Here is a 12,535-nt window from a genome sequence, read left to right as displayed (position 1 = left end):
GTCCAGTAGCTCTTCTGTGGTGTGACTCCCTGACATCCTGCACTCATGTCCAGAGCTCTTCTGTGGTGTGACTCCCTGACATCCTGCACTCATGTCCAGTAGGTCTCCTATGGTGTGACTCCCTGCCGTCCTACACTCATGTCCAGTAGCTCTCAGACAACAGGATCACCAAAAGAGCTAAGAGGCAAGTTTTCCAGAGAAGAGCAGTACACATTCAGAGAACATCATCTCCTTCTCTGCAGGTTTGTTCCATGCTCCATTCTTACCGTGAGCTCAACTTTGAGGCTCCACTCAACGCTGGAGACAGACTTACAGGATTGCTCCAGTTTGTCCCTCATGCCTAGCGTAGGACGTAGGACCTCCTACCTTTAGGTCAATGATCCCACTCTTCTGCACTGGGAGGTATGTGACCCGAAAGCCCTCAGCTTCCAGTGAGCGGCAGGAATCCAGCACACATTTGTGTTCAGTCTGGGTGGTGACCACGTGCTTTTTCCGTGACCTGTAGAACCTGGCCACTCCCTTAAAAAAAGATGATAATTAAAAAAAGGACAATATACAGAGGTAGCAAGGATATGAAGCCTATTTTTTTTGTTTTGGGTTTTTTTTTGTTGTTGTTGTTGTTGTTGTTACTGGTTTTTCTGAGACAGGGTTCTCTGTAGCTTTGGAGCCTGTCCTAGAAAACTAGCTCCATGTTTAGATATAGCCTTGGACCTTCCCCAAAGCACGTACCTTACCCTCTCTGAGGAGTGGATGGGGGCAGGGTAAGGGGGTAGGTAAAGGGAATGAGAGGAGGGGAGGGAGTGGGAACTGGAATTGGTATATAAAATGAAAAAAAGATAATTTGTTTTCTTTTTTAAAAAAACAAAGAAAACTCGCTCCATAGACCACAGCGGCCTCAAATTCACAGAGATCCACCTGTCTCTGACTCCTGAGTACTGGTATTAAAGGCACGCACTACCACTGCCTACCATGAATCCTATTTATAAAAGTCTTTCTGTGAGTGTCTGCTAAAAAGCCTCAAGCATGCTAAAGATATTCTATGTCACAGACCAAGTTCCTACTCATGTATGTAATATTTTTAACATTTTAAGAAATTATAAAGATAGGCTAAGAAGAGCTCTAGACGTGAGTGTAGGATGTCAGGGAGTCACACCACACTTGAAATTTCAAGTGTAATAAAATAAAGAATGAGAACTTTTATTTTACTTAAAAGACAAGCAAACAAACAAAAATCATAGGCCATATACCTATAGTTTTAGCACGTAGGGGGCATTTGCAAAAGGAACCACCTCAGTCTACAGAATAAGTTCCGGGTTACTTAGTGAGACCTTGTCTCTGAACAAACCAAGGAACTAACAAAAGGGAGGGAGTGAAGAAGAGAGCGAGGGAGGAAGTAAGAAGGAAAATAAACATAATGGAGCGCAATAGCCTGCAGTCCTTGTACTATGGAGGCCGAGGAAGGAGGAGGATCATTTGAACTCCTAAGTTTGAAACCAGCCTGAGCAACATAGTGAGATATCATCTCAAAAAAATAAATAAATAAAAATAAAAAGTGTTTGCTGTACACACATAAGGACCTATGAGGTTGGAGCGACGGCTCCTACGGAGAACCAGGATTCTGTACTCAGTATCCACTGGTGACTCACTACTGTCCTTGACAGGGCACCCAACACCCTCCTGGGGCTCAGAGGGCACACAGGAATGCAGGCAAAATACACATAAACTAAAAAATAAATATATATTTTTTTAAGTTTAAATAAATGACCTGGGTTCTATCCTAGAGCCCAGTGTTTTTGCCATCCTATTTCTGGGGAAGCAGAGACAGGAGAGCCCCAGTGACCACCAGCCAGGTGGGACAGCTCAGTTAGTGAAGCGCCTATGCAATGAGAAACCCTGTCTCAATCTGGCTGATGTTCATGAGGGTGACACTGGAGGCTGCCCATGCAGGGTGATGACTTTCACTAGTAAATTGTTATTTATTTGTTTGTTTGTTTATTTATTTATTTATTATGTATACAACATTCCGCCTGCATGTATGCCCGCACCCAAGAGGAGGGCGCCAGATCTCAGTACCGATGGTGGTGGTGAGCCACCATGTGGTTGCTGGGAATTGAACTGGGGCCTCTGGAAGAGCAGCCAGTGCTCTTAACCTCTGAGCCATCTCTCCAGCCCCCTAGTAAATTGTTCTTGATTCAGTAGTTAAGGAGTCTTTTCCAGGTTTCTTCTGTATCTGTTTTGCAACATGATAAGTTTGGATGTCTCTTCTGTTTTTATTTGAGAGATGTTCTTATTGAATAGTGTATGTTTGAGGGTTCAATCCCTAATACCATTCAGGAATTTTTGTTTGTTTTGTTTTTCGAGACAGAGTTTCTCTGTGTAGCTTTGGAGCCTGTCCTGGAACTCGCTCTGTAGACAAGGCTGGCCTTGAACTCACAGAAATCAGCCTGCCTTTGCCTCCTGAGTGCTGGGATTAAGGTTGCATACCATCACACCCAGTTTTGCTGACCTATTTATAATAGTTGAGAAATGGAAGCAGCCTAAATGTGCATCAACAGATGAACAGATAAAGAAAATGTGCTACATACACAATGGCATTTAATTCAGTCATAATGAAAAATAAAATAATAATATTTTCAGAAAAATGAATGAAATCAGAAATCATTATGTTAAGAAACATAAGTCAAATACAGAAACAAATTCTGGGCCAGTAAGTCGGTCCAGCAGGTAAGAGCAATCGCCAAAAGGCAGACTGAGTTCATCCCTGGAGCCCATGATGGAACCATCTACCACAGTTATTCTCTGACCTCAACATGTGTACTGTGGCACATGCATGCAGACACACAAATTAATTAATTAATTAAAAAACACAAATAACAGCCGGGCGATGGTGGCGCACGCCTTTAATCTCAGCACTTGGGAGGCAGAGGCAGGCGGATCTCTGTGAGTTCGAGACCAGCCTGGTCTACAGAGCTAGATCCAGGACAGGCTCCAAAGCCACAGAGAAACCCTGTCTCGAAAAAAAAAAAAAAAAAAAAAAAAAACCACAAATAACATATGTTCTCTCTTAAGTGGAATATGGTTACACGTGCGTGTGTGTGAATATAGACACGTGTGTGTGTTTCTAAGTCACAAAGGTAGAAAAGGTGCCATGAAAAGGGAAAAGCAATCTTTGTATATATGTGTCTGTCTGCATGCTCATGGCATGAGGACAAGAACGTGTGTCTGGAAGTCCTGGGACAGCCTCTGGTGTCAGTCCTCACCTTCCACTCTACTGGAGGCACGGCCTCTTTGCTGCTTCTTCTGACATGCAAGGCCCTGGAGCATCTCCTGTCTTCACCTCCCAGCGAGGCACACACACACTATTATACCCTGCTTTACCTGTGCTCTGAACTTGCACAGCAAGTACACTAACCACTGAGCATCTACCCGGCTGGAGAGACAATCGAGGTGGCGAGGGGAGGAAGGGAGCAAGGGAAGGTAGTGAATATAGATAACGTGAAAGAGAAAGGAGAGTTTGTGAGGGATGGCCAAAGGGACCAGCAAGGATGGAGCAGAGACATGCGGGAGGCGAAGAAACAGGAGTACAGTAAACTGGCATATGTGTATGAAAATGCTGTAATAAAACCCATTATGCTAATTTAAAAATCAATTTTAAAAACTGACTGTCATATCCTGCCAAGACAGAGTAAGATAGTTTTGAAAAATTTCTTGCCTTTAAAAATGGTACGTCAGAGACGGGCGGTGGTGGCGCACGCCTTTAATCCCAGCACTCGGGAGGCAGAGACAGAAGGATCTCTGTGAGTTCTAGGCCAGCCTGGTCTACAAGAGCTAGTTCCAGGACAGGAACCAAAGCTACGGAGAAACCCTGTCTTGAAAAAAAAAAAAAAAGGTATGTCAGTTACGTCAGGCCTTAGCCAAAGTTGGTTCCTTCAAAGCTGCAAACGTGACCTTGGGTGATTGCCCAGGTAGCCAGTTGTCTCTGTGATTTGTTGCTTGTTTGGGAAGTTGTTTGATTGCACTTCCTAATTACTCAGATAACATTATTTCCCTTCTCAGATCTTCGATGGGGTTGAAGACTATATAAATGTAGTTACTTTCCACTCATGACTTGGCCAAGTTATTTATTATACAAGACTTAAGCTAGTTAGAATAGGATATTTGTACTTATTGTATATAATTTCATAGTAGGTTGAGAACTCTCTTACTTAAACAAAAGGGGGAGGTGCTGCAGGAGCTCCTTCCGCTCCTTCCGCTCCTTCAGCCAATAACTGCTGAGATACCAGCCCACTGGGGCATGGTCTCTCTTTCTTTAAAAAAGCAGCAACTGCCCTTGCTCACTCTCTGGCTTCCTGCTCCGCTTCCAGTGACTAGGCTCCTTTCCTGATTGTGCAGAGGGCTGTGGTCTGGGACGGTGATCTGTAAGTTTTTCCCCTTGAAATAAATAACCATTCTATTAATCATAATTCCAAACTTGTGTGGGATTGTTTGTGACTTACGCCTTCACACTACCACCAAACTCTAACTGGGTGTTAGTTCCCCTGGAACTAGAGTTACAGACAGTTATGAGCTGTCATATGGGTGCTGGGAATTGAACATGAGTCCTCTGGAAGAGCAGTTAGTGCTCTTAACCACTGAGCCATCTCTCCAACCCTCCCCCACAGAATTTTTTTTTTTTCCGAGACAGGGTTTCTCTGTGGTTTTGGAGCCTGTCCTGGAACTAGCTCTTGTACACCAGGCTGACCTCGAACTCACAGAGATCCACCTGACTCTGCCTCTCGAGTGCTGGGATTAAAGGCATGCGCCACCACCACCCGGCTCCCCAAAGAAATTTTTTTTGAAGATTTATTTATTTATTATGCACACAACATTCTGCCTCCATGTATGCCCGCACACCAGAAGAGGGCACCAGATCTCATTACAGATGGATGTGAGCCACCATGTGGTTGCTGGGAATTGAACTCAGGACCTCTGGAAGAGCAGTCAGTGCTCTTAACCACTGAGCCATCTCTCCAACCCCCCACAGAAAATTTTAAGTAAATAATAAATCCTTAAAAAAGGAGACATTAATATTGTCAGGTGCACAAATTATTTTTCAAAAACTAAAAAATTTAAAATGATAAAAATGAGGGCTGGAGAGACATCTCGTGGTTAAGAGAGACTACTGCTCCTGTAAAAGACTCAGTTTGGCTCCCAACACACTCACTGGGTGGCTCACTGTCATCTATAATAAGCTCCAGAGGGATCTAATGCCTCTGGCCTCTGAGGACACTGCATTCCCATCAACATACCCACACACAGATACACAAAGTTAAAATAAAACACTTTTTTCATCTCAGAAAAGCCTGGTACAGTGGCACATGCTTTTAATCCTAGCATTCAGGACGCAGAAGCGGGCAGATCTCTCAGAGTTCAAGGCCAGCCTAGTCTACAGAGCAAGTTCTGGGTAAGCCAGAACTACACAGTGTCAAAAAATTTTTTTAAAAAGAGGCAGGATATCAGAATAATAACTTATAAGTAGTACAAGTGGTACAGCTGACTTTAGCAAGCTTGAGAGTCTAGCTGTCCAACACCAAAAACTAAATAAATAAAAAAATAGACAAATAAATTTGCTAGATCTAAGTTAAACGTGACTGCATTACATTGAATGAAAGATCACCATGCCGTGCGGTGGTGGCGCACGCCATTAATACCAACACTCAGGAGGCAGAGGCAGGCAGATCTCTGTAAATTCGAGGCCAGCCTGGTCTACAAGAGCTAGTTCCAGGACAGGCACCAAAAACTTCAGAGAAACCCTGTCTCGAAAATTAAAAAAAAAAAAAAAAAAAAAAAAAAAAGGAAGATCACCATGACTATTAAGAGTAGGACACTTGCACAAGGCATCCGCATGCCCCAAATCTAGAAAGACTGAAACCAAAAGACCAAATCCAAATGAAAGGCACAGAAGATACCAAAGTAACAAGTACTCAAAATGCAGAGGAATTTTGTAAACAGATCCAATCAGAAAGAAAAGGGAAAGCTGGTAGGAACGTGGCCTTGATCAGTCAGTGAGAGCAAACTAATCCCTGCTTTTGTGAACACAAAACAAACCACAGTCACCTGAGAACAGCAACCTAGCTGAAAAAAATGCCCCCATCAGATTGCTGTAGCCAATCTGTGAGGCACTTTGCTTTATTAATGATTAATGCAGAGGGCCTAACACACTGTGGGTGGAGCTACCCCTGGGCCGGAGGCTCTGGGTGATGTAAGAAAGCAGGTTGAGTAAGCCAGGGGAAGAAGCTGTAAGCAGTGCCTCTCCGTGGAGTCTACTTTCAGTTCCTGCCCTGAGCTCTTTCCCTGACTTCTCATCAAGGACTGTAACTTGTAAGGTGAAAGGCACCCTTTCCTCTGAGCTGCCATCAGTCACGGTGTTTTACCATGGCAACAGAAACCAAGATAGTTACTGCATTCCACTTTTTTTTTTTTTAAAGGACGAACAACCTAAAAAAAACAAACAGTTACTGGTCTAAGAGCTACCCACTGCCACACTGAGCTCAGACCAATAGGGTAAAAGACAAGACAGACACAAAGGGCTGAAGAAGAGCTCGCAAGACTCCTCAGTAGGCAAAGGTACTTGCCTAGCGACTTAAATTTGATACTCAGAACCTGAGAAAAGGTGGAAAGAAATTTCAGGCTCTACAAAGTTGTCTGATGACTCCAAAACAATTCCTTTTTCTTTTTTTGGTTTTTCGTGACAAGGTTTCATTGTGTAACAGCCATAGTTGTCCTGGAACTAGCTCTGTAGAGGAAGACAGAATCAAACTCACAGAGAGATCTGCCTGCCTCTGCCAAGTACTGGGATTAAAAGTGTGTGCTACAGCCGGGCTATGGTGGCGCACGCCTTTAATCCCAGAACTCGGGAGGCAGAGGCAGGCGGATCTCTGTGAGTTCGAGACCAGCCTGGTCTACAGAGCTAGTCTCCCTTCTGTTTCCTCCTGACCCTCGTCTTCCCAAATGTGCCTCGCATGCTGGAAGTACTCCACGATACAACGCTCCCCCCTCAACCCCGTCTCTTACCTTAATCGCTATGTTGTTGGACTCAGTCGCTCCACTAGTAAAAATGATCTCTCGAGGATCGGCTCCGATCAGAGATGCTACTTGCTGTAAACCAAGAGCCAAAGATACACAGCATGAGTCACAGGGCAGGAGTGGGCTGCAGACACAGCTAGAACTGGGTTCTGCAGCAGCCTTCTACTGCATTCCAGCTGCCGACCAGGTCGGATGCGGGCTGAACAAGGAACTGACTGTTACAGCTCCGGTATGCTAGCCTTTCTCCATTCTAGGACAGGCTAGTGAGAATGCCAAATGTAGCTCAGCCGGTAGAGTGCTTGCCTGATATTTATGAAGCCCTGGGCTCATTCCCAGTGCTGCATATACCAGGGATGATGGTGCACACCTGAAATCCCAGCACTCAGGAAGCTGAGGTAAGACAGCGGCCTGAGTTTGAGGCCAGCCTGGAACACACAGTGAGGTCCAAGCCGTCTTAGACTAGAGTGTGAAACTGATCTTAAACAACCAAAGTAGGGAGCCAGTGAGGTGGATCAGTGGGTAAAGATCCTGCTGCAGAACCTGGCAACCCAGGTTTCCTGCCCCGAGATCCACAGAGGAAGAAGAAAGTCTGCTCCACGTTGCCCTCTGGCCTCCACACTACATACTTTGGTACATATGTGTACACATACATGCACCCAAGCAAGCACAAAAATGCAAACACACACATTCGTAACTTTAAAAAAATATTTTTTTGCCAGGTGGTAGTGGCACATGTCTTTAATCTAATCCCAGCACTCAGGAGGCAGAGGCAGGCTGATCTCTATGAGTTTGAGGCCAGTCTGATCTACAGAGTAAGTTCCAGGACAGTCAGGACTATGCAAAGAAACTCTGTCTCAAAAAACAAAACAGCTGGGTAGTGGTGGTGCATGCTTTTAATCCCAGCACTCGTGAGGCAGAAGCAGGAGAATCTCTGAGTTCAAGGCCAGCCTGGTCTACAGAGCAAGTTCTAGGACAGGCTCCAAAGCTACACAGAGAAAAAAAAAACCCCAAAACAAAAAAAAATTCTGCTTGGTGTGATGGCACACATCCTTTAATCCCAGCACTCCGGAGGCAGAGGCATATGGATCCCTGTAAGTTTGAGATTTAAGGCCAGCCTGGACCACAGAGCGAGTTCCAGGACAGCCAGAGCTATTACACAAATCCTATCACAAAAAAACCCAAAAACAAAACCAACAAAAAAATTCTAACAAAATTTCAAGTAAGGAACTGGAAAAAATGGCCCAGGCATCAAGTCACTTGCTGCTCTCACAGAGGACCCAGTTTCAGTTCCCAGCATCCACATGGTTGCTCCCAGTCATCGTTAACTCACAGTTCCCAGGGATCTGACAGCCTCCAATGGTCTTTTCAGGTACCAGGTTCATACGTAGTACAAACACACACATACACAAGCAAGACATCCATATGCATGAATGAAAAAAATAAATATTTTTAATAGTAAACTTTGTTTTTAAATAATTTTTTCATTTATTTTTGGTTTGGGACATTTATGCCACAGTATGTGGGTTTTGGGGGATCAAACTTAAGTTGCCAGGTTAAGGTACCTATGCAGGCATCACACCATCCCAAGAAATGTATTCTTTTGTTTTTTTGTTTTGTTTTCTATTTTGAGACAGGTTTCCCAGTAGCTATGGGGTCAGTCCTGGAATTCACTCTGTAGACCAGGCTAGCCTCGAACTCACAGAGATCCGCCTCTCTCCGCTTTGCAAATGCTGGGATTAAAGGAATGCGCCACCACCTCCCGCCTATGAAATGCATTTTAAAAATGTATTTGCTGAATTAAGTACTTTTTGAGCTACGTGATAGCTGTTAACCTTTACCACCACTGGCTCATGTAATTTACCCAATAACCTTACAAGTATGAACCATTTCACTTTCCGCTGGATAGGTGAGAATCTTAAGGCTTAGAGAAATGAGGTGATTTGCCTGAGGTTCTTCACCTAGTGCATGAGAAGTAATTAAACACCTGCAATCAAACTCTCAGAAACAAAACCATTTCCTAAGAAAGAATGCCTCCCACAGGCCACCGAACCTGACTCCCAAACGCCTCAGAGTCCTTTGTGCTAACCTGGCGAGCATGTTCCATGGCTGCCTCGCTCTCCCAGCCATAGGCATGAGTCCGAGAATGTGGGTTCCCGTAGTAGTTCACAAGGTATGGGAGCATGGCATCAAGTACCCTGGGGTCCTGAATACAAGAGAACCGGTCAGTCTTCTTGAGCTCATAGTGAACTCAGAACCTACTCCATCCACTAATCACTGCCCACCTCGCTCGGTATGTTTTCAGTCCTTGAATGCTGCCTGCCTTCTTCCACCCTCCCACATACGAATCAAGTATTGACCTGAAATACCCCCCACTTCAAAACCACCTGAAATCCCACTGCTCTACCAATCCCTCAAGCAGTTTACAAACACTGTCTTTAATTTTTTTCTATTTATTGATTGAAAGACAAGGTCTTATGCAGTTGTAATCTTGCTGCTGGGTATGGTGGTGCAGGCCTTTAATCCCAAAGGCTGGGCGCATGCTGAGCAGTGCTCTGCCATTTACATTCCCATCCCACCCAGTCCTGTTCTTACAACTGTTGCTACAGATGACGCCATTCCTGCCACGAAATGAGTTACAAAGGGCTGTGACTTGCCAGTGTGGTAGCATAAACCTTTAATCCAGAACTCAAGAGGCAGAGGCAACAGGATCTCTGTGAGTTCGAAGTGAGCCTGATCTACAAAGGGAGTTCAAGGGAAGTCAGGACTGCACAGTGAGACACTGTCTTGTCTGTTTGTTTGAGACAGGGTTTCTCTGTAAAACAGCCCTAGCTGACTTGGAATGTGCTTTGTAGACCAGGCTGACATTGAAGAGACCTTGTCTTAAAAAAATAAATAAATCATGGCGCCTGCCTTTCACCCCGCATTTGTGAGGCAGAGGCAGGCAGATCTCTGAGTCCAGCCTGGTCCATAGATCAAGCTCTTAGGACAGACAAGGCTACACAGAGAAATCCTATGTCAGAAAATAATAAATAGATAAATAAAGCCAGTGTTGGCATTTGATGGAATCAGGCAAACATCCTTCCACACACATGAATGAAAATTTGTATTCATAATGGAATTGGGCTGGATGTAGTGGCACATGCCTGTAATGCTGGCACTCAGAAGACAGAGGCAGAACTGTGAGTTCAAGACCAGCCTGGTCTATAAAGTGAGTTCCAGGACAGCCAGCGCTGTTATAGAGAAACTCTGTCTCCCAAAATCAATGCCCCCCCCACAGAAATAAAAAACCAAAACCAAAAAAAACCAAAACAACAACAACAACAAAAATAAAACTAAACAAAAAACCCAACCCAACCAAACCAAACCAAAAAAGGGACTGGGCCATAGCTAGCAGGATATCTACTTAGCACCAAATTACTAGGTTTTTGTTTTTTTTTTTAAACAAGAGTCTCAGATTCAAGAGAGACAGCTGAGAAACCACTTAACTATGGCTGCTCTTCCAGAGGACCCAGGTTCAATTTCTAGCATTAAAATGGCAGCTCACAAGGGCCTATATAACTATAGTTCTAGGGGATCCAACACCCTCTTCTGGCCTCCACAGGCACTGCATACATGCAGCACACAAACATAGGCACTTACTTGTAAGATAAAAGAAAAAAATAAATGGGATCTCGTGGATTCCTGACTAGTCTTGGACTGATGAGGTAGCCAAAATGACCTAAGAGTCTAATCTTCCTGCCTTTGCCTCCCCAGTGCTGGGATTATAGTAATTCAGTTTTATGTGGTGCTGGGGATTGAACGCAGGGCTTCCTGCATTCCAGGAAAGTACTCTACCACCTGAGTGACAGATCCAGCTCAGTAACTTTTATTTCATGCTTACCATGTGTTAGACTAGTATATGTTTACAGTTCACTTAACACTTGACCAAATTCACACAGTTATTACATGGTAGTCCTGCTAATTCCAGAGCCGATGTGTGTGTGTGTGTGTTTGTCTGCGTTCTTTTTTCTTTCCTGCTTCCTCCTTTCCCTTTTACTTTTACATAGGTTTGAGCTCTCTATGTGGTCCACGCTGGCCTTGAGCTCTCTTAAACTCCGGGTGCCACAAGGTCCAGCTCCAAGGCCTGAGTATTCACTGTTAACTACAACACCAAGGTCAACAGCTTAAAAAAAAAAAAAAAACCAACCAAAAAAGCAATAAAGCCTTTTCTGGTGATCTAAACTCTAAACTCCTGATTCTGGTTCCCTTTTCTAGCACATTTAATGGTTCTCAATCCTACAGAAATCTAGCCTTTCGATGAAATGTGTTCTTCTAACCTTTTCTTCTTTCAAAAAGCCCCGAGGAAAGCTGCCCTTAGTCCTTACCAGAGGCGTTGTAGCCTGCACATCCATATAGAGAGGTCGCAGCACTGCCTCTGAGGGTACAGCCGAAAGGAGAGCATTATCTACAACGGACAACAGAGTGGAGGGGAAAATGAGAAACGCTGCAACTGTGGACACAAGGTACCCAAGACAAAAGATAGTCAAAGTTGCTTCGAGGTGAATTACAGAAGGTTGAGGTCGACTGTCAAAGGAAAAGAAAACAACGCGCGGTAAAAGACATCGAGGAAAGTTATAGAATCAGGATTCCTGAAGGGACGCCGGCGGCAATAGGGAGCAATCGTCAAACTATCCAGCGGAGTGGGATGCGCTCTAAATAGCAAAAATACTTATAAATGAAAAGCGCAGGTTCCTTTAATAGGGTCAAGGCTGGAGGAGCCTCGACTAACATCTTTAACAGTTGGCCGGGAGAGATCTGAAAGATGAGATCCCGGCTCAGACGTGGCAGTGCTGTGCGTAGCAGCAACAACGCAACCGGTTCGCACTACCAGGGAGAACGGGCCCTAAACGGAAGGGGAGCGTACCGCGCAGGCGCAATCCCCGGGTGGGCGCCGTGAACCTCGGCCGGGCCGCAGCGGCAGCAGCCCGTGCCGCCCGCCTCCAAGTGGCTCGCAGCATGCTGGCAGCAGTAGAGCCCACCATCCACAGCGCTTCAAGTCCTCAGCCCATGCTCCCGGAAGTAACTGGCCTGCGCTCCGGAAGCGATCGGACGGGCTGAGAGCGCCCTCCGCCTAGCTTTCTGTGTGAGACGTAGAGCCTAGCGAAGGCGGCGGCGAACGAGGTGAGGTGGGGCCGGAGCGACCCGGCGTCGCGCGTACGGGATCCGGGACCGCGAGGACGGGTGTGGGGGCGTGCTACGGGCTGGCTTCGGGCCTGGGTCCTGCGGAGCCCTTCCGTGAGCCGCTGGGTGACGCCGCGACTGGCGGCCGGGCCCTCACTGTCCTATCCCTCTCTCCCAGATGCCGGTGGCCGTGGGTCCCTACGGGCAGTCCCAGCCCAGCTGCTTCGACCGTGTGAAGATGGGCTTTGTCATGGGTTGCGCCGTGGGCATGGCGGCCGGGGCGCTGTTCGGCACCTTCTCCTGTCTCAGG

General features: G+C 45.7%; 1 protein-coding gene across 1 annotated transcript in view; it reads right to left on the bottom strand.

Moving 5' to 3' along the window:
- Positions 1-12,153, bottom strand: part of Nfs1 (NFS1, cysteine desulfurase) — a 23,734-nt gene extending 11,581 nt beyond the window's left edge. The window contains exons 1-5 of the mRNA XM_005363057.3: positions 11,969-12,153; positions 11,430-11,509; positions 9,152-9,268; positions 7,054-7,137; positions 367-519 (exon numbers count right to left, since the gene is read on the bottom strand). Coding sequence (XP_005363114.1) covers positions 367-519; positions 7,054-7,137; positions 9,152-9,268; positions 11,430-11,509; positions 11,969-12,086 — 552 coding nt within the window. The 5' untranslated portion in view covers positions 12,087-12,153. The remainder of the gene's footprint in view (positions 1-366; positions 520-7,053; positions 7,138-9,151; positions 9,269-11,429; positions 11,510-11,968) is intronic.
- Positions 12,154-12,535: the final 382 nt, after the last annotated feature.

Source organism: Microtus ochrogaster, linkage group LG8 (assembly GCF_000317375.1).
Source record: "Microtus ochrogaster isolate Prairie Vole_2 linkage group LG8, MicOch1.0, whole genome shotgun sequence".
NCBI lineage: Eukaryota > Metazoa > Chordata > Mammalia > Rodentia > Cricetidae > Microtus > Microtus ochrogaster.
The sequence above is the reverse complement of the archived record's forward strand: the minus strand, read 5'-3'. Positions and strand labels throughout refer to the sequence as shown.